At 43.1% G+C, this 25,946-nt stretch overlaps 1 protein-coding gene across 1 annotated transcript in view; it reads right to left on the minus strand.

Moving 5' to 3' along the window:
- The window catches only part of LOC138267136 (polycystin-1-like protein 2), an 835,832-nt gene that overhangs the window by 449,964 nt on the left and 359,922 nt on the right, over positions 1-25,946 (minus strand). Inside the window, exons 15-16 of the mRNA XM_069215990.1 lie at positions 23,870-24,015; positions 1,539-1,721 (exon numbers count right to left, since the gene is read on the minus strand). Of these exons, the coding sequence (XP_069072091.1) occupies positions 1,539-1,721; positions 23,870-24,015 (329 nt within the window). The remainder of the gene's footprint in view (positions 1-1,538; positions 1,722-23,869; positions 24,016-25,946) is intronic.

Below are 25,946 nucleotides of genomic sequence, written 5' to 3' on the forward strand. Positions count from 1 at the left end.
ATCAAGATTATCAAATACAAACCCCAGAGCATTATGTATTCCCTGAAATTGGCCATTTATTCACAAGTATGTGTAGTGCTGAGGGTCTCTGACCATGTTGAGTCTCATAGCTCCTTGAAACTATGCCAAAGGATAAAAAGACTGGTTGTACGTTCTATGAAGAGCAACAAAGCAGGATGCCTTCTTGTCCACCTCATTCAACAATGTCAATCTGTGCAGATGGTTATAGCCATCAAAATATTCGATGGTTAGGTCATATGGGAGCCAAAATGTATGGCACATGATTTATATACTTTTTACTTTGATCTCTGTGTGTCTCAAAGTCCAATCTCCAAGGCAGGTTTTGAAGATTTTGAAAGACACTCTGATTTGACAAAACATCATTGGGCGCAAGGTGAGTCAATTATGAGCCATTTTACTGAAGATAGGCTTACCAATACTGTAAAATTTTAGATGACAGGCAAATCCCAGGGTCCTGATAAATCTGCCTCGGAATTGTACCTGACATTTTGAGACAGACCCATGTCCTGGCCCACAATGTTCTGCAATGCCTTCTTAAATCAAGGGATGCTCCCTGAATCCAGGAGTCAAGGTCTTGTTTCTTTTATCCCAAAGAAGGGAAATGATTCACTGGAATGATGTAGATCCCACTCAATATCCTTACTCATTGTTGACTTTATGAGCCTTATGAAAACGTTGAATATGAAGTTCCAGCTTCACCTTCAACTTCACAGTCAACATTTAGCTGGATTTGATTAGGGGCCTTTACTGGTTTTGAGATAATCTACTGATAAACTAAGGTGCTTTATGGATAAAATCCATAATGCTCCTAGGCTGAGTAAAAGACAGGTGTGTGTATCCATTGACATTGAAAAAACATTCATTAGGGTTGAGTTATTTTATATGCAGCACACACTTGAAAAATTTGAATTTCCTATTGCACTCGCTCCTAATTAGGGGCCCTGTATGCATCTCCACATATAAGAACCCTGTTTGGCCAGTCACAGTTCTTCATCTTGTAAAGGGACCCAATGCAAGATTCTCCATTTTCACCTTTGTTTTTCCCACTGGCACTGGAGCATTCTGCATTTTCAATAAAAGAAGAGGCTATCAGGGGCACGCCAGAGGCACAGTACAGAGCAACATCCTTTTATACGTGGATGACACCCTCTTTACACATGGGACCTGGCAGATAACCTACCAAACATCCTAGAGATCATGTCACACTATGGTTCTATCTCTAACTATAAGAAGCCTGGGGTTTTGAGTGATGTGATAGTGATATACGATATCACGCAGAACTCCTTTGTGAAAAATATCCCTGTCTTTTACTGTCACTCGTCTATTATTCAACATGCTTTTCCAGTCAGGCAGACAGAACCTTGAAGCCTTTAGTGTACAAGTACTATGTAAAATAAAATACATTCGTAAAACAAATAAGGAGAGAGAGAAAATGTATCCTCTGTATATCAAAGTCACACAGCAGAGAAAGCATTACATGCACACTGTAGATATTTCATTGACACATTCTTGCATACCTCTCTCTTGTTGTCTGTATTTAGATCCTTCTCTTGACTGCCCTGATTAAGTACGGAAGAAACAGACTTGTAGAGCTGGATGAGTGAGGCACTGCTGTTCTCTCCTTTTGATATTGTGTTCACTCTTTCAGTTATAGAGGCAAGAAACGTCTGGTTGCTGCTGTTGTAATCTTCGGGTTTTACCTACACGAGTGGAAAGAATGGGCAATGAGCTTAGATATGACAGAGGCCGAACTGTCAAATGTGCTTACTTGATTCCTGTCAGTGACAGGGTCATGATTGTGTTTACAGTCTGACATGGTTTGACAACATTCCACTCCACTCGCCACTCTGCAAACCCCTAATCAATCATTTATTCTAATGATACTTCTTCCCATGATGAACTCAACTATAACTCACCGATAAACATGGTAATGACCACATGGAACCTATGAACCCATTCACTTATGTTGGATTCAAAGATCGCAACATTTGTTAAACTCTTAGCAGAAAGAATAGGGACAATCAGTCCTCCACTTTCTGCTCCACACATCCCACCGATTTCCACCTAAGTCTATGACCCTGGTCACAAGAAGGAAAATTACAAAGCTGCCTTGGTATTTGAGAGTGGCAGCACAGCTCCTGACATAAAACTAGTTAAACTTTTCAAGCTGCATAAGAGAAGCTAAAAATTCAATACTTTGGACGCGGACAAGGAAACTCTCGAAAAGGATAATGTGGGTCCGGGAAAGCATATGAAAAACCTTATACGAAACCTCATTTCTAAGCAGAGAAAATACCCAGGAGTAATAGCAAAATAAAAAGTATGGAAACTAATTCATAATGTGAACGCTCCTGAGTTTACAAAAAGGTGATGACACTGCAGACTTGTGCCTAGGTTACTGAATGTTGACAAAATGAGACTAGAGCATTAAGATTATAGCTCAGGTCTATCCTCCTAAAGATTCTGTGGGGGCACAAAACCTATTACCTCCCGAAATCTCGCCCTCTAAGACTGGTAGCTTCTTTCAAAAGGGAATGGATCTATAGCAGGTAGACAGCAGCCATGAAACTGTCACATGGGCAAGTGCAAGCAGGAGCAAAGACACACAAACTTGAGTGCATTGACTAAGACAACTGAATTTGATTTCAGGACGGTTGGCGTACAGCCAGCTAACACTCCAGCCCCCATAGGTATAATAACCTCAAAGAGCTTGTTGAAGCAGAAATGTTAATTAGAAATTGTTAATGAATGTTTATGCGTTTTGATTAACAAGAAAATTATAGAAAAATTAAACGTAGAAAATGAATGTGCACGTTTGAAAATGTGACCATGAAGAGTGGCTACCATCATTCACGAATTATACTAAAGTGACTAAAATTATGTGAAATGTTGGCAATACGTAATAATAATGTAGTAATATGTCATATTAAGATGTATAATGTATGTTTTCCATTATATTATAGAGTTAACTTAGCCGAAGTTGTGGCCTAGTTTTGACAGGCCTCATGCAGAAGCGGAATAAAAAAGTAATGTAGAGAAGCTTCCGTGTTGAACTGACCCTGAACCGTTCAATGTTAATAAGGTATGCTTAGCTAGAATTTTCTGCAATGAACCGACGGACAGGAGATGAGGGACTCAAACTTGCAACATAGACTGTGTAGATAGAGCAGACAAGATGTACTTTCCCAGGACTCGAACAATAGAGACACTGACTGGAGAAGCAGATGCAACATTTTCGATGCCTGATGAGCTGGATGATGAGGACATTGTACAGTGAACCAATCGACAACCTGAGAACGGTGTAATATTAGAATTCATAGATTTGTAAAATTAAAGTTATTGGTTAGGGAAATTACTGGTGATCAACTGACTAATTAGGAATTAGGGGATGGACTGGGCAACTTTAATATAATGTTGTAATACAGGGAAAATTCTTCAGACCTTATTCTGAATTTTGATGCGATGTTGGGGAAGAAGAGATTTGCGACTTCGTCATTGGACTCATGCTCTTAAGAGCCTGATGCGTTGCTGATCGATGGATGACCTGAAGACGAAGACTGACTTTGTTGCTGATCCATTCCGTGGATAGGTAGCTATGACAATGGGACTGATTAACTTTTGAGCCTTTTCTTTCTAGGAACCAACTGCGCTGTTTAAAAGATTTTCTCCTAGCTAGATGTTTTCCAAATTCATGTTCTAAATTGTTTTTGCATGAAGTCCCACATACTAATGCTAATCTGGGTTAGGTAAGGTTCTTCTGGGTGAAGTTGACAGTGACAAATGATTGACGAACTGGTTGCTGAACTCTGCCATTGATGTTGATATATTCATCTTTGTTGTCTTATGCTGAAGCATTAGAGCATATGTTTTCTCAAGTTCTGACTAGATTATGTTATTGGTAGTCACTAATGAATTAATCACTGATTTGGTTTGAATAAAATTTAAATTAATGACATGACTTAGTATTGTAACTAATAGGGACTAAAATGGTTAAAACCCACATCGAGTTGTGGACATTGAATGATTTCAATTGTTATTGATTCTTGTGTATTGATTGTTGAACATTGGTCACCCCGTAGCTAGGATACTCCATGCGAATCAAAAGGTTCATCGACCTATACGCGTCCCCTTGTAAGCTCACTTACTAAGGACCAGGCTCGCTAGCAAGCTTTACTTTCTTCAAATCAATAAACAGACCACACAACAAAATCCAAGTGATCTAGAAACTGCTTTTGGAAAGAACATTCATCCAACAGCACATCTAACCCCTATAAAAGATATAACCGATCCTTTCAAAGCAGTACTTGATAAAAGTGAGAATAACAGAATTAACAGATTGACGGGAATGCTGAAACCGGGGAAATTAGCAACGAAAATAACTTCAGAAAGGGGGAGGCTTTGTTACTACTTAGTACAGGGGAACACAGAATCTAGGAAGCCACACAAATTCTAATAATAAAGCTGGCAGAGGAAGTAGAGACTCTGTTAGACTCTGCAGCCAAAGGTGGTGAAGCAGAAGCACTAACGATAAAGAAAAAAATATGAGGAGGCCCACAGAAGTAGGGAGATGTCAACATACTCTCCTTTTTCACTTCCTTGGACATCATAATCTTGCAAGATGTACTTGTTTACTGAAGACTCAGTCCATATATTCCTTTCATATTGGTGGAGGTCTAATCATTCATTGGAGTGCTGTACCAACTAAAGAAGGTCGAAATAACTGCAGGATAGCGACTTTGATTTCAATGCTCTTTCCTGGGAAAATTATACAGTCAGACCATAACTCACCATTTCTTCAACTGATAACGTTGTCACCATGGGAGGGTTTAGACCAACAACGGGCGTGATTCACAAAGGTAAACTTAGACCAGAAGTCTAAGTTTAGACCAAAAGTCTAAGTTTAGACCTCAAGTCTAACTTTACTCATTACAGCAAGTAGCTTAGTTGCTGAGTACGTAGATATACAATCTGACCCTCCTTCCATAAAGAGACCAGAGATCATTTGATTTGGATTAGCAGTGCACATTTATACAACATTTAAAGTTTGAACTTGATGAGGTTTTTTTCCCCTTTAAGAAAAGGTTTGTCCAGTAAAGCCCCTGGGCCAGTTGGTGTTCCTCTTGGTCTGTTCAAACATAATATCCCTCTATGGGCTCAATTTTTTACAAATGATTTGAATTTGATTGATTATTGATAAATCAGGTCTCCCTAGTGCATGGTCTTAATAGGTTTTTGTACCAATATTAAAAAGAGAAATTGAGACAATACGACGTGTAATTGTCCCATTTCTTTACCCAACTATATGTTGAAGATTTAGCTATATTGAAAATGTGGGATGATGAAAATAACATTTTGTCAGCAGTTCAATACAGTTTTAGACATGTATAGAGCGCTGTCGAATAAATACTAAGTTTGCATTGATTTATGATTATATATACTATAGCTAAACAAGGTTTCTTCATTTGGCCTTCATGGATTTAACCAGTGCATTTGACTATGTTACTCATTAATAGCTCTGGTTAACCATGCTAGGCCTAGAGATTGAGGAATGCATAGTAACCTTCTTGCAGCAATTATATTCAAATGATTCTGCTAGAGTGAGGTTTGGGCTGAAAATGAGGTGCTCTACAACCTTTAACTTAGGAAGAGGGGTGTAGCAGTGGTGCATATTAGCTCTCTTTCTATTTAATGTATATATTAATGGTCTAACCTTTTATCTGGTACAAAAAAATTGGATATGGCCAAAGCTGGTGATCGTGTTATTCAGATTCTGTTTTATGCAGACAAATGTCTTTCTGATGTCCAGGACCCAAATGGCCTGCAAAGATTACTGTATGCATTTGCAAGCCATATGGACAATCATGATTTAAAAACAAACATGAGTAAAAGATTTACTATGGTTTGTGGTCAACAGTGCTTGGAACCCCGTGCATATACTGTACTTGGTACTAAGGTTAAGCAGGTGTATACATTTACTTATCTTGGAATTCTGCTTGATTTGGAAGGGAGCTGGTCTCATTTGAAAGATATAAGTAAACAACAATTTGTTAGAGCTACGGAATCCATATTTAGATTTGCCAAAAGACTTGGCCAAAAAGCATTAAAGGAAACCTGTATGGTCTATAACTCAAAATGTGTTTATAGCAAGCCCTGGGGCGGGAGTGTGGGGCAATGCTGATTGTGGAATTCTCTAAAAAACAGAAAATAGTGTTCTCAAGAGAACTGTGGCAGTCTCAACTAGTTGCTGTAACCTGTTAAGCCATTTAGAATTGGATCTAAAGTATCTTGAACATCGTATCAATTTATGCCCTCTTATGATATGGCATTGTGTGGACTAAGACACAATTGGTACTTAATTGTCTGAATTTACAGGATCGTCTTTCTTCAGACTGTTGACATCATATCCCATGGTTAGTGTTGGAAATGGCCCTCTCTTTTTGACTTTCTACTCCTATTTTTCTGACCTTCTTTTTATTAGCTTTAGGACTCTGGGCACTTTAGCACTGCTAATCAGCGCTAAAGTGCATGTGCTCTCTTCCCTAAAGCACGGTATGACTGGCTTACACCTGTTTGGCATATTTAATTTACCTGTAAGTCCCTTGTATGGTGGTAAGCCATAGACCCAGGGCCTGTAAATTAAATGCTACTAGTGGGCTTGCAGCGATGATTGCGCCACCAACTGAAGTAGACTTTCAAACTTGTCTCAGGCCTGCCAATGCTGGGCCTGGGTGTGCAACTTACTGCCACATTGTCTTGGCATTTCAAACTACTTGCCAAGGTTTAAACTCCCTTGTTACTATACCTATGTCACCACCGGGATAGATCCTAGGTAGCCCTATTTGCAGGGTGCTGCATATGTAAAAGGTAGGGCATGAACTTTTATGTTTTCAATTATTTCTTAGTAGTGACAAACAGCTTATTTCAATTTTCACAACTGTGAGGGCTGTTCTTCTCATAGGTTAGCATTGGGAATTCCCTTATATATTTTTACAAGGTAATTTCTGGTCTGAAAGGAGTAACGTTGTCATGTTTGGTATGTTTGGAATGGTAACAGGAAATTCTGCTTACTGGTGTAGTTGGATTTTACATTAGTATTTTAGAAATGCCACTCTTAGGAAGTGGGCATTTCTCTGTACTTATTACTCTATGTGCTTTGTAGCCTGACTCCAATCCACGTCAACATACTTTCCAGACAGCCACAACACAGGAAGGGGTGGGTGTGACAGAAAATACATCTGCATTCACCTGCATACTGATAGTCATCCTGGGCTGCGAGAGAGCCCAGAGGTCTCTCAGAGATGGTTCACACCTTACCTGTTAATAGGTTGTGTCCTGCCTTCACACAAAGGGCTGATTTGCCCCCTGCCGATGTCTGGAGCCAGAGCTGAGTTAAAAGGGGTTTGTGTTACACTTGAAAGGATGCCTTTGAAGTCACCCCTAACATTAAAGACATTTTTGAGTACAAGTATCGGGGCTCTGACCCCACATTTTTAGAGCACTTTTAGAACTGAGACTGAACCACTGTCAGAAGGACTTCTGCACTGCTCAAAGGACTCATTTGGACTGCTCTTCTGCTGGAATCCTGCTCCCGCTACTTGCTGGGTGGTCTAAAGGACTCACTGGATTGCTTTTCTGTTTGTTGCCCTGCTGCCAAGGCATGGTGGTGCTGCCAGGAGGAACGGCCTTTTGAGCTACTTGCTTTCTGTATGCTGTCCTGCCTATCTGCTAGGCAGCCGGAGAGACTGCTACCCTGCAACTAGGTCTCTTGTGCTGGCCTGCCTACTACATCTCTTGTGCCTCCCATCTCAGGGTTCTCCCAGGTCTTGGTGGCCTTCTCTGTGACTTTCAAATCAGTGCATGGGGAGGGCTGTGGACTGCTCCATGCCTGGTTGATCAGCACGTGCTGTAGCGCTACACTAGTGGGCCCAATTAGTACAGGGTGAGTGCTCCACAATTTTTGTGCAGCGCATGTCAAGCGTGCCTGTTTCTCCCACCACGCTGCGCTCTACGAGACAAAACAAATTGCTGACGAGAGGCGCTGGGACAGTCCCCTTGCTGGGGAAGAGTATTGAAGGCCGGGCCCTGTTGTCCCAATCATAGCATGGTGAACGCAAACCTTTGTTGCTGAGAGCGCCTCTCAAGCACAGCCTCCTCCCTTCGAAGACCTTCCAGAAAAGTGCCCTTGGGGCTCCGTCCTCAAAGCACAGCACCATTGAAATGAACCCGCAGGGTCCGCCGTAATCGCATGGCTCCACCTGGTGCTTTTAGCGCTTGTTGGGCATTTCTCAAGCTAGTGTGCTGCGTTCCCCCCCCCCAGAGGAAGCCAGAGGTCAGTGCTGCAGGCTGGGAGGAGCTGCATTTTTCACTTTCAGCAGCTGCACTGCGCGCTCGTGGACAGCTGCTGTTGAAGGCTCTGAATGCAAGGGGCCCAGCAAGGTCTCCCCGTTGGATTCAGATGTTTGTGCACTCCCCCTCCTTGAGGATGCCCAAAGAGGGCACTTACTTTCAGTGGTAAAGAGGGGGTGAGACCTCCATGGAGGTCTCCACTTCGTTGATTTAGGCAATTCACTAAAAATACTGTATCACACGTAATAGATGCGCAGGAGGTCCTGTGGCCTACGTCTCATGCCTAACACACTTGTTTCAGCTAGGCCTATCAACCAACAGTAAGCCTGCTAATAGGAGTACAGGGGTTATGGTACCTATGTGGATTTCTTGTTTCTGATGTGTTTATGGTGAAAATTTGGTGATTTATCTACTACAGTGATGTTTGGTGATTTATGGGGGTCATTCTGACCCCGGCGTCGGCGGGAGCACCGCCGACAGGCCGGCGGTGCCCCGCAGGGCATTCTGACCGCGGCGGTTCGGCCGCGGTCAGATGCGCAAAACCGGCGGTCTCCCGGCGGTTTTCCACTGCCCTTGTGAATCCTCCATGGCGGCGGAGCGCGCTCCGCCGCCATGGGGATTCTGACACCCCCTACCGCCATCCTGTTCCTGGCGGGTCTCCCGCCAGGAACAGGATGGCGGTAGGGGGTGCCGCGGGGCCCCTGGGGGCCCCACTTTGTATTTCAGTGTCTGCTATGCAGACACTGAAATACGCGACGGGTGCCACTGCACCCGTCGCACCTTCCCACTCCGCCGGCTCAATTCTGAACCGGCGTCCTCGTGGGAAGGATGATTTGCCCTGGGCTGGCGGGCGGCCTTTTGGCGGTCGCCCGCCAGCCCATGGCAAATCCCAAAATACCCTCAGCGGTCTTTCGACCGCGGAGCGGTATTTTGGTGGGGGAACTCTGGCGGGCGGCCTCCGCCGCCCGCCAGAGTGAGAATCACCCCCTATGTGTCTTACCTGTAACCTAACTGCTGCATTTAATGTACTGATGTCATAACATATGTTGTTTAGAGTTTTGCATAGTCAGGCTAACGAGTACAGTTTCCGTATTTGGATAATATGTACAGTATTTATGATTCATGTCATTTCGATCTGCATTCATATATAATACAGTATCTATTTTTTTATATAATCCTGGTTGTAGTCCCTTTTGTAGTGTCTTTATTCTGTCACTGTTGTGTGTTGTGCAAACGCTTTACACATTGCCTCTCAGGATAACTCTGCACCAAGCTACAAGGGGTGAGCACAGGTTATCTATGGTGTATAACTTAATTGTCCTGACTAGAGTGGTGGGTTCTGCTTTCTTTAGGTGCATACCCTAGCCCACCAGAAACTCAATTTCTAACAGTTAGCATATATCCAAAAGCTATGTTTTCATTTGGCCGTACAAAACTATATTCATGATCCTGATTCTCTGTGCCATGTCCCTAAAAGTGTAATGAAGACCCTTTTTATGGACATGTGTGAGAAGGAACGATTGCAAGGGGACCTTCACAAAGGTTCGAATGGTTTACGTTACTTACTTCGCCCCTCGGAGGACATGTAGTTTTATTTAACTGTGATTACCAAGCTACCCGTGGGTATCTGCTGAAACGCCTTCGGCTCAAAATAATTGATTTTAAAGTAGCTTTTCCTATAAGGGGTGAATGGTCACATTATCTTATTTCTTGTCTCTGCGACAAATCTCTTTACAATCCACTATACATTATATTTTGTAAGTTTTACAGGGAGGAGAGTATACGATATTTACAACCAATTTTAAAGAAATATGGTTTGAAACAATGTAAACCTTCCGTTTATTTTTACAGCAATTGCACCGAGTTCAATTCGTTTTTAATACTAATGTATTATAATTGTGCCTTTAGGATCAGAGGGCAAATTAATAGAAAGTACATTTTATGCTGATGTAAAACTGCACATATACATTTTAGAAAAGTACATATTGTTGCATGTAATTGGCAATGTTTGATCTAATGACATTTTTTTTATTGTTAAAATTCGCCGAATAAAGATTGTTTTTGAGTTTGAGTTTTAAGATACATGGTAATTTAAAGGTTATATTAGTAAATAAACAATAAAGGGCAGGGGAAGGTGCACTTGCGGTCTCCATGTGCCAATTGATATCTGCAGACAACCTCAGGAATTGATGACGACATCTGATTATATTCTTGTGGTTGAGCTAACCCTGCTCTCAAGCTTGAAATTAAGATCCATAAGTATCTATACAAATGCCAAAAAATGCAATTTTCCAGTCGCTGCTAGAAAATCTAAGGAATGATATCTTAGATCACTCTCCAATTACGTACATGTATTATTTGTCGGTTGCGGTGAGTTCAGTGCTAAAATGGACCCATATTGCTAATTGGAGAACTGAGTAAATGTAAAAAAGCAAACAGCAGCAATCACTAATGTGCTGCATAACTTTATTATCTTGCGATATAAGGGCTAACTGAGTCAAGGTTTCTTTTCTAACGAAGACCTTATTTTCCCTAATATCTCCTTTGAAACTGACCAGACATTTTCAGAAAAGGTGTTTCGACTGTAATTGAAAATATGCTCATATGATCACAGGATTAAACATTTTAAAATTGTAAATGTATTCGAAAGCAACCACAACCCAATATTAATCAGAAGAAGAGAAGCACAAAGTATGAGATGCAACATTATAAATCTGTTATATTGATTGTGATGAGTAAATTTCAGTCTGGGTGAAGGTTTAATGTGAAAAGGAGTCCTGACCTGCAAACAAAGCTCACAGAAGGACAATCAGATCTTAGATCTAGCCAAATGGTTAGTTGCTGAAAATGGACACTACTAGAAACATGATAGCCAGTTGCTTCCTGGAACCCACCGAAAAATAAAAATGCAAGAGTAATATTACATAATACAGTCGGATTGTGTGACGTAGAATGCAGAAAGAGATCGACCAATTTGCAAGGCATCCTGAAAAGTGATTCACCACTATTCTTGATCAAATATTCGAGGAAAGAATATAAAAACTGCTAGACTTTAAAAGACATTTTGGAGAAAAAAGATATTGGATCTTAGAAAATGCAGCTATTGGAAATAATGCGTGCAAGATTTGGAATTGTGTCAGGCTTAGATTGGGTTAAGTCCAAAATCAAAACTAAAATATCAGCACATACCTCAATTGAGCAATTTTAATAGATATTTAACAATGAGCTCTCAGATGACAGATCCTTTCTCTCAAAAAACAAGTTTTATTAAAGTGCGAGCAGAAGAAAAGAGAGGTTGGGCGAAATATTTGTTCACTAATTCCAACATGATGAATGTTAAAAGACTTCTAAAATCATCTGCAGCTTCGTGGCCCAATATGATTCACACAAAGGTATTTCCCTTTCTACAGTCATGGTTGACACAGAATTTGAAGTAACGTTTTAACCATTTCACTGCAGTATTGGAATTCCCAAGAAGGGCCAAATGCATTATCCAAAATCATGTAGACAAATCAATCAGTTGATATAGACTGCAAGATATAGACCGGAGTAATCTTGGAGGAGCTGAAGATGTGGACCAAGGACAGAGAAGTGAAGTTTCTGCTCCATCATGGCTTCCACAAATACCTCGCTATCTCTGTTTGGATATTTGCTCTAACTCATCTTGTTCACAAGGATGCAACAGCGAAAAGGATAAAACCATACACATCAGCATATTTCTCATTGAGTTGTGTTGCCCTTTCACCATGCAGGGGGTGCTAGAGCAATGCAACTACTAAGTCAGATTTATCAAGCCATGCAAGGCCACCTTGCGTGTCCCTGAGTGACTTGATAAGTCTAGAGTAACGCAAAGCAGCGCAAATCGCTGCATTGAGTTACTCTGCCCAAGAGAGTTGTTCCATGGTTAGAGCGTTGGCTTGTTCCACGCATTCACCCATGGATTTTGCTGCATTCCCAAATTTACCATTACTTGCTGACCTGGGAAAATGTTAAGCCTCCCCAGGTGAGGCATAACGAGGGTAAACATCTTTATTTCTTCTAGTTTTTTGCTCTTTCTATGTGTGCTGCATTCTGCAGCACACATAGAGAGGACAATTCCTCTGAGGTTTGTTTTTGTGGAGGAAGGTATTCATTCATGCACAAAAACAATCCTGCCTGCAATGCAGGCATCCTTGCACTACAGGTACCTGCATTGGCACTAGGTAGACAAAAGGGCGACAGCGCAAGGAAAGGATAGGAATGCGCCATATAATGTTAAATACAGTTCATTCCTGACATTTCGGTTTCATGCAGCGCAGCATATTAGCTTGCTGCGCTGCGTGAAAGTTTGATATGTGTAGGCCGCAGTGTTTACAGACATTTTATGCACATTTGATTTAGTGAACAAATTATGGAAAAAACAGACAGACATAAACTTAGAAAAATGTCTTCTCAATGTCATTATAGCTCTGTATTCCTGGGCTTCAAGTTCAGTTAGGATGCTTTTGAATGGAAAAAACTATTTGAACATTGAGAGTAAAACAAGGCTGTCTTCTCTCACTAACACTTTTGATCCTCTGCATCAATGTTCGACATCAGAACGTGCTGGCAATCTCACAAGACACCCCCCAAATCCAAAGAAACATTCCTCCTTTTGTACATTGATGTTGCTGTACTTCTTTCCTGTACCCCCAAGGTGCTTCAGAGTCAACTGAAGGCTTTAGAGTCTTACTGTAGAATTAACAAGTTAAAAATAATGAACTTTAAAACTAAAGTGGTGGTGTTTGACTTATTCCAGTGACAGAAGACTCACATCAAGTTTACCACGGACATTTACTCCCTGCAAGAGGCGAAGGCGCATCCTTACTTTAGGGTTCCTGTGGCGAACACTCTGAGCTAGAAAAACACATTCTGAAGGTTCCAACAAAAGCTGAAGCAGCTGGAAACTTTGTTATCAAATTTTCTAGCAGAAGCACAACGTAATTTTTCCAAAAGTGGAAAAATTCCTGGCATCTAACTATGGTAGCATTCTGTTATACAGTGCTGCGATTTTGTGTTTGGACTCCAGAGCCCCCAAAAATGAAGTCAGGAAAAAAGAAATATGGGAAGAGATGTTGATGGTCCTGTGAGAAAGTGGTTTTGTTACTTTAATTGAAACTCAAACTCAGTCCTCGGTAGCTGTGGCACAGAACACTCAGGCTTAACTCAAAAGAACAAGTGTAAGCTAAGGATTTATCATAAGCAAACAGTCATTAGGTCAGCAAAGCAACACAGTAAAAATTCTTCTCCAATTGATAACATTTTATACATTTTAAGAAAGAAATAGACCAAAAGTGGATCACGGAACCGAAGATATGATTTTTAGAAATGTCCGAATTTTCTAGCGCCAAAAAAAGCTAAGCACCAACCATGGATATCTGATCGCACTAGACCTGGTAAAAGTAAGAAGTTAAGGCCGATTGGGTTGAAGTGCTGATCAGATACAGGGACCAGGTTTGTCCCAGTGAAAAGTTTACCTTCTGACTTAGGGTCTGATTTAGAACTTGGCGGATGGAATGCTCCATCACAAACGCTGTATTACGATCTCCACTGGGTATAATGGGAGTGAAATACTGCAGACGGGATATCCGTCACATTTGTGATGGAGTATGGAGTTGTGGACTATTCTATCGCCAAGTTTTAAATCAGGCCCTTTGTTCTAAATCAGACCCTTAGACTTTTTTCTGTAAGAAGTTTCTGGTCAGCGAAGAGGGCAGCTGGTTGGTTCCAATGGAGGGCTCAACAATGGAGGCTTGTGGCTTTGCAGTGGTCCTGGTGAAGTCCTCCATGGTGGGGGCTTGGAAACTTTTCTGGTAGTTGAGCTCTTTTCAGCGGGACCAACCAGCAAGTTCAATCCGATTGGTGATATGATGTCAGTGGCTGTAGTGTCAGAGGCGGTCCCATGGTAGTCTCTGGTACTTTTATGAAAAAGTATTTAAAAAATCAACTTTTGCAATCTTGAGGGAGAGAGAGTACACTCTAACCCCACTCAAGGGTCCAGGAGCTTTTGGGCACCAGTTGGTGAATTAGTACTCAATCTTCCAGAAGCCACAAGCAGGGTCCATGGCATATTCCAACGGAAATGGTCAGCAGGGCTCTTTTTTTTTAGGCTTCTTGCAACATTTATGTTCCTGGAGCTTAGCAGGTTAGCCAACTAGCCCTTTGACCCTCTTCTGTCCTGGATTTGAGCAGGAGCAGGTTCAGACCCTGAGGTTTCTCTGAACAGGTAAAACAGCAGGCTCAGCCCTTCCTCTGAGTTCCAGTCCTTTGGTTCAGCAGGTGCAGTTCTTCTTTTGTTTTCCACAGGTTCAGCAGTGTTCTTAAGAAGGTAGCTAGGGGCACCACTTTAATATCTAGCACTAGCTGGGGGTTGGGGTGACTTTCTAACCAATAAGAAAAAAGTTCTCATTAATTCCTACTAATTTGAGTGCTTGAATTATGGTGCTAGCTATTCCCAAATCAGAAATATGCATTATAAGGGGTTGTACTATAGCCCAGTGTTTTTCTATGGGAGAGCCAACCTTGCTTTAAGGAAGAAACAACTTTAGAGATAATTCACTGCCAGGATTTGTAAAACTTAAGTACACATGTTCAACTTTTAAAATGCTGTGCACCCTGTCTTATGGGCACTTAGGACCGACCTTTGGGGTGACTTACCAGTATTAAAAAGGAAATTTAGGCCTGTCAAAAGGTGCAAAAAGTGCTATGCAAGGCTGCAGTGGCAGGCATAGAGTGATGTTTTTACATTGTCACTGAAGTGGTGGCACAATCAGTGCTGTAGTCAACTCGTGACATTAAACCTTCAGGCCCAGGGTACACAGAGTACCATATATGAGGGGCTTAAATGTAAGTTAATTATGCCAAACAGGTCTCAGTCAATTGTACATATACTTTAGGATTTCAGAGCACATACGGGGGGTCCTGGATGTCAGCATCCTACTGTTCAGAGTCTGTAAGCCAGCAAGGGCCTAACCTCACAGCTCCCAAAAACATCTAGTTGATTAACTGGAAGTTGAGGTTGCTATCAAATCAATGTTAAAGAAGGAGCTGAACAGTCCAGCAAGATATGCTTTAAAACAGGTGACAACAGCCACTGACTACCTCGAAGATAAAGCCTGGTCTGAACACCTCCAGATTTTCATCTCATTTTCAATGGATGTCCTATTGCATTGAAAGTAGAATTCCTAATGGATTTGAAGTTGCATTCAGACAAGAGTAAAACTGCTATCCTCAAGATTAAAAAAATCAACAGTTGTCAAGCAGCAAAATAAAGTCAGAGCATGAACTAGAAAGGCTCTGACGTCTTGGCTGCTGGGACAATTTGACAGTGCACACAAACTTATAACCTGACACTGACAACCCTCAACAAAGATAACTTTTCACAATGGCAACGTGTAATGTGTTGTCGGTGGATAAAAATCTGGAAAGGTGGAAATTGGCATAATTAGACACAAACACGTGTCACCTAAACTATCTGCCAGGTAAACCACATTTGGTTCTATTTTGTCCACTATACACAGTGATCAGAGAAAGCAGAATCTCATCCTAGTTACAAAAAACAGGTTACAGATACAACAACTGAACTGCTGTTTCTTTTGTGGAACCAAGGGCCAGATGTATCAAAGGGGTTTACCCATTCTGTGCCTATGGGAAGATGTGTTCATACATATGGCCCTAAGATCCCTCAGCAAACTGCATGATGGGTGATTTCCTGTAAGTAAGCTGGAAACGAAATTCAAGATCACACAATGCCATTTTAAAGTCGTTTCAGAAAAGGATATGTGTACTGATAAGAGACAGTTAGAATTGCAAGCTGTGGTCAGGGTGGAATTACAGTATATGAAATCTCTAATTAGACTACCTCTTATCTGGGGAAAGCAAACTATATGTAAGGCAAACAATATGTCTGTGTGTGTCAAAAGAACTTGCCCCATGAAATAAATACAGTGCTTCATTTCAGCTGTGGTTGCTTGTGGGGCCACTGGCACTCATTTTTAGGGACCTTCAAAAGTGGTGGGGAATGATCTTTGGCTCAAATTCCAGTGAACGAGTCTGACTTTTCAGTGGGCTCCAGGGGGGTTTACTCAGTCCCAGTCTGACTCACTCACTCTCACTCAGTCTAATGAGATCTCATTCTCAATCTGACTCATAGAATTAGTCTCGCCCGTTCTCAGTTAGTCTAACTCAGTCTCACTCTATCTCATACATTCGCTACCAGCCCCACTCACTCTTGCTAAATCTCACTCTGACTCCCCTAGTCTCATTCAGACCCATTTGTTTCCAATTAGTTCCACTCATTCAGACTCACTCATTCTCACTCAGTTTCTGACTTACTCAGTGTCACTCATTCTCTAACTCACTCAGACTGTGACTCACTCAGTCTTACTCATGCTTAGTCAATTTCCTTTTGTCACAATCATTTAAACTAATTCTCAGTCAATCAATCTGACGCTGATTCATTAAATCTCACTGACTCACTAGTCTCAATCATTCCCACTAAGTCCCACTCAGTCCCCTCGTTTAGACTTACTCTTGCAAAATCAGCCTCACTGATTCACACTCTGTTTCACTCATTTGGACTCACTCAGACTTTGACTCACTAATGCCCTCATTACAACCCTGGCCGACAAAGACCGCCAGGGCTCTTTCGTCGGATGCACCGCCAACAGGCTGGTGGTGCAAACCATGGAATTACGACCGCGGTGGAAGCGCCGCGGTTGCACCGTCGGGACTGGCAGTTTACCGCCACGTTGGTCCTGGCGGTTTACCGCCACGTTGGTCCCGGCGGCTATAATCCTCCAGGGCAGCGCTGCTTGCAGCGCTGCCCAGGGGATTACGAGTCCCCCTCCCGCCAGCCTTTTCATGGCGGTAGGAACCGCCATGAAAAGGCTGGCGGAAAGGGGAGTCGCGGAGCCCCCTGCCACGGCCCGATGGAGCTTTTCACTGTCTGCATAGCAGACAGTGAAAAGCGCGACGGGTACAACTGCACCCGTCGCACCGCCGCAACACCGCCGGCTCCATTTGGAGCCAGCTCCCGTGTTGCGGCCGACATCCCTGCTGGGCCGGCGGGCGGAAACTCAGTTTCCGCCCGCCGGCCCAGGGGGGATGTTGAAATGGCCACCGCGGAAGTGCGGCCGCATTGGCGGCCGCGCAGTGGTTACAATTTGGCGGGCGGCGGTTGCCACTCGCCAAAGTTGTAATGAGGGCCAAAGTCTTACACACAGTAAAACTCACTGTCATTCTCCCTCATAGTAACACTTAAGGTCATTCTCCCTCACTGTTACACTCACTGCCATTCTCCTTGACATTCACACACACTGTCATTCGCCCTCACAGAAACACTCAGTGTCATTCTCCCTCACAGTTACACTCACAGTCATTCTCCCTCAGACTAACCCCCAGACATTCTCCCTCACAATAATACTCACTGTCGTTCTTCCTCACAGTTACACTCATGGTCATTGTCCTTTACAGCAACACTCACTGTCCTTCCCTCACAGTTAAACTCACAGTCATTCTCCCTCACAGTTACACTAAGGCATTCTCCCTCACAGTTACACTCACTATCATTCTTCCTCACAGTAACACTAGCTGTCATTCTCCATCAGTTACACTCACTGTCATTCTCCCTCAGTTACAATCACTGTCATTTTCCCTCACTCACTATCATTCATCCACACCCATACTCACTTTTCCTATCACTCATTGTCACTCACTGACTTCCTCCACTGATTCTTTAACTTCCACTTACACATCTACATATGCACACACACACATACACACACATGCCCATACTATTTCTCACAGACAGACTGTTACCTACAAACACACACATTTGCCTGCCTGCCTGCACAGCAAACAACATATAAAAGCTGTAATCCTTGACTTATCTATCTGCAGGTCCCATTTGGAATCCTTCAGCCCTGGGGCATAAAACTGAAACCTCAAACCTGCGCAGTTGCATATTTCATGTTTTACCCTCCTCTCTTCCACCCCCTCCCTTAAGAAATCTGTGGCAAGTATGAAAAGGTAGGGTCACAGGCTGGTTGGCTTGTAGGCATGGGTACTGCGGAACTTAAGGCTGCAACACCCATGTCTACCTTCAGCTGTGATGGCTAGCACGGCACAAATGGGGGAGTCACAGAGGCGCGCCAAGGTCCCAAGGCCAGGGCTGAAATTTCTCCGGCCCTGAAGGCTGGTGCAGGTACCTTTATGAACCTGAACGACCCATCAGACTGAGACTTTTGCTGGATAGAAGGAAGATGGCATTTGTATTCTACCAAGAGTGAATAATAGGCTATTATTCACTCTTGGTATAATGAAAACAAATGAAACTTGCCAGAAAACAAGAGGGCATACCCCTCAGCCCATTAAGAGGAGTCACCACTGGGACTGTCACTTGTATTTCCGTAGCAAATTTTTAAAGAAAGCAAGAGAGGGAGAGAGGGAAAAACACATAAAATGGGAAGATGGGTGAAGAGAAAGATGGAAAACCCACCACAAAGGAAGAAAGAAGAAACCTGCAAGAGTGAGATAAAAGGGCAGAGAGTGCCTTATAAAAGATTTAAGCAGGAGGTGGATTCAAGACTATGCAGCTTTGGTATTAGGTGCGCTGACATTTGGTAGCACAGACGATGATCTTCCAAGCAGATCTTTGGGCATCAGCACTAATGTTTTTTTACAAATAAAACACTGAATATATAAAACCGCATAAGAGCAGGGTCTTTCCAGATTTTTAATCTGTTGTTATCTATTTTATTTCTAAAGCTCTGGCTCTGAATTTTTGTTCCTAATACATATTTGATATAAACTCAACATCAGAATATTCTGTGCCTGATTTAGAGTTTGGCCCAGGGATTACTTTGTTACAAATGTGACCGCTATCCTGTCTGCCATATTACAAGTTCCATAGGCTATAATGGAAGTGTTATATGAAGGACAGGATATCTGACACGTTTGTGATGGAGTGACCCCTCTGCCAACCTCTAAATCAGACCCTCTGTCTCCTATGATCTTCTGTGATAGTAAGCTTCAATTGTTGTAATGTATTTATGACTTAGACTGTTTTTAAAACCAATAAAGAAAACAAAATCTGTCAAGATTGTGTCATGTCATTATTAGAAGTTGTTACTTATGTCATATTTCATTAATGCCAAACAGTCATGAGTGTCCTGTTCAGCTCTGTTGCCCCCAAGGACTGTCATGATTACTGTCAACTTCACAATGTCATGTCACTGTCAGATGCTGTCATGATTCTTCGTGATTGATATTTCATGTCACTGTCAGATGCTGTCATGATTGATATGTTGTATCACTGTCAAACGTTGACGTTGTATTTTCATGTTATATTGGCAATGTGAAGTGTTGTCATGATTCCTGTTTGACCACCCTTACATGCCATCAAGGTTGTCCAATTATATGACTGTTCTGTGCTGTCATATTTGAAATGTGTGTTAGTGGCAGATGCGGCCATGATGGGAATATGATGACACTAGCAGATGCTATCGTAATTGGTATACCATGTCAGTGTCAGATACTTTCCTAATTGGCATGCCATGCCACGGTCAGATGATGTAATCACTGGTATGCCAGGCCTGTGGCTGCTGCTTACATGATGAGTAGGTTTCAGTACTGTCAGATGATGTCATTATTACTGTAGCATTTTATTGTCACACGTCACACATGTAGATTACCATGTCCTGTCGTGCATTGCAGGGAGTGTTGTATCATGTCATTGACAAATTCTCCCATAGTTAATAGATTATTCCACAGTCAGAAAATATCAGGATTGGACAGTGAAAACAGTCCAATCATAAGAGTGTCATAGCATACTGTGATGACAGGGAGTGACAAGCCATACCAGTAATGTTATGATCACTGTCAGCTGCTGTCATGATTTGAACGTAGCTTGAAACATGAGTCAGTGAGATCAACAACCCCTGCTATCATCTGTGAGTACGTGGCCTGTGAGCCACAAGCTTTGAAACTGGCAGGGTCAACTCACCATTGATACTTCCTGTTGCAGTACAGCAAGCTCCACTAAAATAAGTAATGTTAACCTCTGAGCCACAGTGCAGATGATGTCCTGAGGGAGCAAAGGGCGTGTGAGCCAGTTTTCTGCACCCAAAGGGACTTTTGTATTATAGAAGTGGCTGCAGACTCTTGTGCTGTCCCTTCTGGCCCCCAGTTTGCTTCTGCACTTGCGTTGTATTATGACATGGCACAGAGGGCGGTGCACTGACTGCACTAACAAACGATGGTAAGCAGTCAGTGCACCTCCTGAAGGAAGCTTTCTGGAGGGTCGAAGGGAGGTCTCATGAATCCACCAGACATCCGGCTGCAGGTGGGTGGAGTCACCCACTTGGTCGAAAAATCTCTGTCAGCCCTTTGTTAAGCAGGAAGCATTGCTACCAACACAGTGAAAATTGGACCAGCTGCTTCAAATAGCCGGTCCGCCTTTCACCAATGCCCTACCCCCTGTGCAGCCCTGGGGGCATGACATTGTGAGTAACAGGGCACACTGTTCTTGTAAGTCTGGTGCACCTAGTTAAAGGTGTCTAATGGTGCACACATAAACAGTGTGTCTATCATACAGACACTGTTGTTTTCAGAGGCATTAAACTGCGAAATTGTGAAAAAGGAGCTGTAGAAGCAATTGTAAATATTATTAATGTCATTGTCAGATGTAGTCATGATTGGTATGCCCTGTCAGTGTCAAGTGATCGGTTTCCTCGTAACTGGCAGGCGCTTCGTGATCTATGCGCTATGTAAGTCTCTGACAGATAAAGCCTCAATTGGAAAGCCATGTCACTGTCAAATGATGCCATGGTTGACGCCATGTCACTATCAGATGAAGTCAAGATTGGAATGTCAAGTTGCTGTCATGAATAGTATGAAAAGCTGCCACTAATAACAATACAGTTGCTTATTTTATGAAGGTTTTTATTTTTATCAGTTTACCAATTGATTGATTGCATTTATTTTGTAATAGGTGTATTCTTTTTTTAGTATGCCCTGCTGCTCACTACTGAGCGTGGTTCTCATAATCACATAACTTTTAAAAAATCAACAAAAACAAAGACAACTATCAATTCTCACACGAAAATGGGTAAATTGCAAGTGCTCCTCTTTTAACACAATGGGGGTCATTACAACCCTGGCGGTACAAGACTGCCATGGCTGTTATGACGGAAGCACCGCCAACAGGCTGGCGGTGCTTCCCAGGTCATTACGACCGCGGTGGAAGCGCCACGGTCGCACCGCCGGGGCCGGCGGTTTCCCGCCACAATGGCCCTGGCGGTAGTAATCCACCAGGGCAGCGCTGGTAGCAGCGCTGCCCAGGGGATTACGAGTCCCCCTACTGCCAGCCTTTTCCTGGCGGTTTGAACCGCCAGGAAAAGGCTGGCGGTACGGGGAGTCACGGGGCCCCTGGGGGCCCCTGCACTGCCCCTGCTGCTGGCATGGGCAGTGCAGGGCCCCCTGACAGGGCCCCGTGCAGCTTTTCACTGTCTGCATAGTAGACAGTGAAAAGCGCGACGGGTGCAACTGCACCCATCGCACTGCCGCAACACCGCCAGCTCCATTTGGAGCCGGCTCCTGTGTTGAGGCCGAGATCCCCGCTGGGCCGGCGGGGATCTCTAAATGGCCGCGGCGGGGGTGCGGCTGCATTGGCGGCCGCCCGGCGGTCCGATCTTGGCGGGCGGCTTCAGCCACCCACCAAGGTCATAATGAGGGCCAATATGTTATAAATGTAGGTGTACTCAGTTCGGTATTGTGAGATTGCAAAGTGCCACATATCTGAATGTAGCAATCCCAATAGAAATGAGTATCATGCCCCAGGGTCTCCAAACAGTTGCAAAGCTCATTAAATGAGTGCATCAAGCAATCATTACAACACCTCGCAGTGCAGCACAACACACCACTGCTAAGCCAGCCTACGAATATACTGACGTTGGCTTGAAAACATCTGTCAAGGCTGCAGGCAATTACGCCCTGTGGTTTAATGCCTGCCCCCTAAAGTGGCAGGGGTAACATACTCTTAATGTGCTTGATGCCAGTGGCAAGATGTAGGTCAAAATTACCCGGAGACCCAGTCCCCTTTACACTTTGTTCCTCTAAATACCACTAACGAGCAGGCTACGTCTTGTCCAAGGAGGCCCATTGGCATAAGGCTACCCCTATTCACTCCTCTTATACAACGCAGGGCAAACATTCCACTGTTTGTCTGTTGCCTAATGTCAGATCTAGGGAACTGAGCCATAGTCAGGGCCAATGGAAATATATGATTCTGCAGTTGCAGCATTTTCTGTATAATTGTGGATTTGCCACACAGTCCAACAGTTGCTCCATAATCTGCAGATTAAAAAAAAAAGTTTCCAGATCAAACTTAATGTAAAGTTATGTAAGATGTGTTTGTACACTGCTGCTTCTCACTCGTTAGGGTATCCAGGAAGTTACCTTCAACCAAAAGTTATTAAATACGTACCTACACTTGTTGCCTTGCAAGTGGAAGACCCTTTGTGAAGGTTGACTTGTCATATTTTGGTTGTTTATTGCCATATTTTGGCATTAAAGTGTTACTAATGAGGTGAAACCTTTGCCCAGACAGTGTCAGCAAGTGTCACAAGCATTTGGAATGCAATGGGTCTCGCATATTTCAAACAAGTTAATTGTCATCTTTTGACAACAGTGCCCAGGAGCAAAAACTAAAGAAATGTGTGGAAATTGAGAAAAGGCGACTTAACAAAATAAAATAAGGTTAGCTTTCAATGATAAAACTTTGCAATTTTGTTTGTCCTGCTGGGCACATTTTTGCCAGTCACAAGCTTTCTGTTTGTGGGGCACTGGAAGTCAGAACAAAATAGTACCTCGATCCCATCTAGAGCAGCGGAGGGGCACTAATTACGTTGAAATCAATTAGTACTTAATCCCTGCTCCACACAGAGGAATGGAAATGATGCCAGACATGCCTTAACGAATTACAAGGCTGTAAAAAAGAGTGTCACACAAACTCACAAATGGTGAGCGACAGGCGGGCTCCAAGCCCTTTACTGAACAACAACAGTGTCTTGCATGCGAGATGCATGCACTGGCGCATGCACTCGGAGGTTCGACCCTAAAAATGGCAGAATAATATAGTAATATTAACAGAATATGTGCTGCATTATGTTGAATAATTTGCCTTTTTTGATGCATAATTTAGTTAACCTTGCCACATAATGTGCTCCTCCACTACTGCATAATCCCAGTGTCCCTGGCCTTACTACATTTGGCCACTCTCGGCTTCTTCCTCCATTGCACATAGACATCAATTGGGGTGCTTACCATAAACAATTAGGCACGTATTCTCATCTGCAGGCACACTCAATTCAAAATTAATAGACTAAAACACACAACAAATTAGTATTTTTCCTAAAAGCACTTTGATGCAGCAATACACGGTACAATTTATTTGCATAACACACAGTAAATCAAATGTACATACCGTGACTGTAGTAGTTGTCCTGGCTGTGTCACCAAAAGTGTTTTGAACAGTAACTGTGATATTTAACAGAAAACTATTTTTCTCCTCTCCAAGCGGAAGATACACAGATGGAAGTTCAGAATTGGGACCGCAATGCAAAAGGGAATCTGAAACAATAGGTTCACATACAAGTCATTATCTGCAAAAAACAAGCAAACATTAATCTGTAACATACTCTCTCCCTGTCAATTGGCTTCTTGAAGTGACATTTAGATTTACTTGGAAAGTAATAGTAAAAATTCCATGCCAGCAGCAGATTACTAAAATTGCCATGCAACCCACCTTTGGAGAAGGAGAGGAACTGCAACATTTGTTTAGCATTTATATTCACTGTCACAATAGGCTTTTAATTTCAGCCAGTCAACAACTTTGTTACATCAATTCCTGGTTAGATAGATAGATATATCTTTATAGCATAATTAATAAAAATCGTTGCAGTCAACAATATACATAAAAGGGTAAACATAGTAAGCCAGAAATGGCCAACAGGGCTTCTAACTCGCACAGGAAAAAAACAATGGTACCTAGTTGAGGAATTGGAAGCCCACTTAAATCAGGATGATTGTTTCTTCACAGGGGGATTTGCAAGCACTGTCCTCTCGAACTCCGTGCTGTCCATAATGCTCAGCATCTAGGCTGTGCGTGAGAGTATCATTCAAAAAAGTTGATTGGCTGTGAGGTAAGTGGCTCCCTCAGCTTTCATGGTTTATTAGTGCCTGCTTTAAAAGGAGTTCTGCTTTTAATATGAATTTTGCTACACATGCCATGTGCTGAGATATGTGCAAAAACAACAGATGATGGACGGAATGCAGAACAAATCAAACATTTACCCCCAGTCACAGATCTGGGTTTAATCTATCAGTTTTTTTGCTTGCCATGCCATTCCAGTTTAGACCCAGCCATATGCTAATCAGTCTTGACCCTGTTCCCCATGGGAACAGTCCAGCCCGAACTGCCAGGCCAGGTCTTCCCTGGACCAGAAACAAGCAACCTGGGACCGGTTTCAGGGTATCACCCTTTATCAGCCAGGCTAGTTTGAATCTGGTGGCATAGCAAGCACGGGACCCACATCTGGGCATACCCTTCCCACTTGGGGCGAAAAATGCAAAAACAACAGATGATGGACGGAATGCAGAACAAATCAAACATTCACCCCCAGTCACAGATCTGGGTTTAATCTATCAGTTTTTTTGCTTGCCATGCCATTCCAGTTTAGACCCAGCCATATGCAAATCAGTCTTGACCCTGTTCCCCATGGGAACAGTCCAGCCCGAACTGCCAGGCCAGGTCTTCCCTGGACCAGAAACAAGCATCCTGGGACTGGTTTCAGGGTATCACCCTTCATCAGCCAGGCTAGCTTGAATCTGGTGGCATAGCAAGCACGGGACCCACGTCTGGGCATACCCTTCCCACTTGGGGCGACAAATGCAAAAACAACAGATGATGGAAGGAATGCAGAACAAATTAAACATTCACCCCCAGTCACAGATCTGGGTTTAATCTATCAGTTTTTTTGCTTGCCATGCAATTCCAGTTTAGACCCAGCCATATGCAAATCAGTCTTGACCCTGTTCCTCATGGGAACAGTCCAGCCCGAACTGCCAGGCCAGGTCAGGTCAGGGCTTCCCTGGACCAGAAACAAGTATCCCAGGACCGGTTTCAGGGTATCACCCTTCATCAGCCAGGCTAGCTTGAATCTGGTGGCATAGCAAGCACGGGACCCACGTCTGAGCATACCCTTCCCACTTGGGGCGAAAAATGCAAAAACAACAGATGATGGACGGAATGCAGAACAAATCAAACATTCACCCCCAGTCACAGATCTGGGTTTAATCTATCAGTTTTTTTGCTTGCCATGCCATTCCAGTTTAGACCCAGCCATATGCAAATCAGTCTTGACCCTGTTCCCCATGGGAACAGTCCAGCCCGAACTGCCAGGCCAGGTCTTCCCTGGACCAGAAACAAGCATCCTGGGACCGGTTTCAGGGTATCACCCTTCATCAGCCAGGCTAGCTTGAATCTGGTGGCATAGCAAGCA

Source organism: Pleurodeles waltl, chromosome 12, assembly GCF_031143425.1.
Source record: "Pleurodeles waltl isolate 20211129_DDA chromosome 12, aPleWal1.hap1.20221129, whole genome shotgun sequence".
Lineage (NCBI taxonomy): Eukaryota > Metazoa > Chordata > Amphibia > Caudata > Salamandridae > Pleurodeles > Pleurodeles waltl.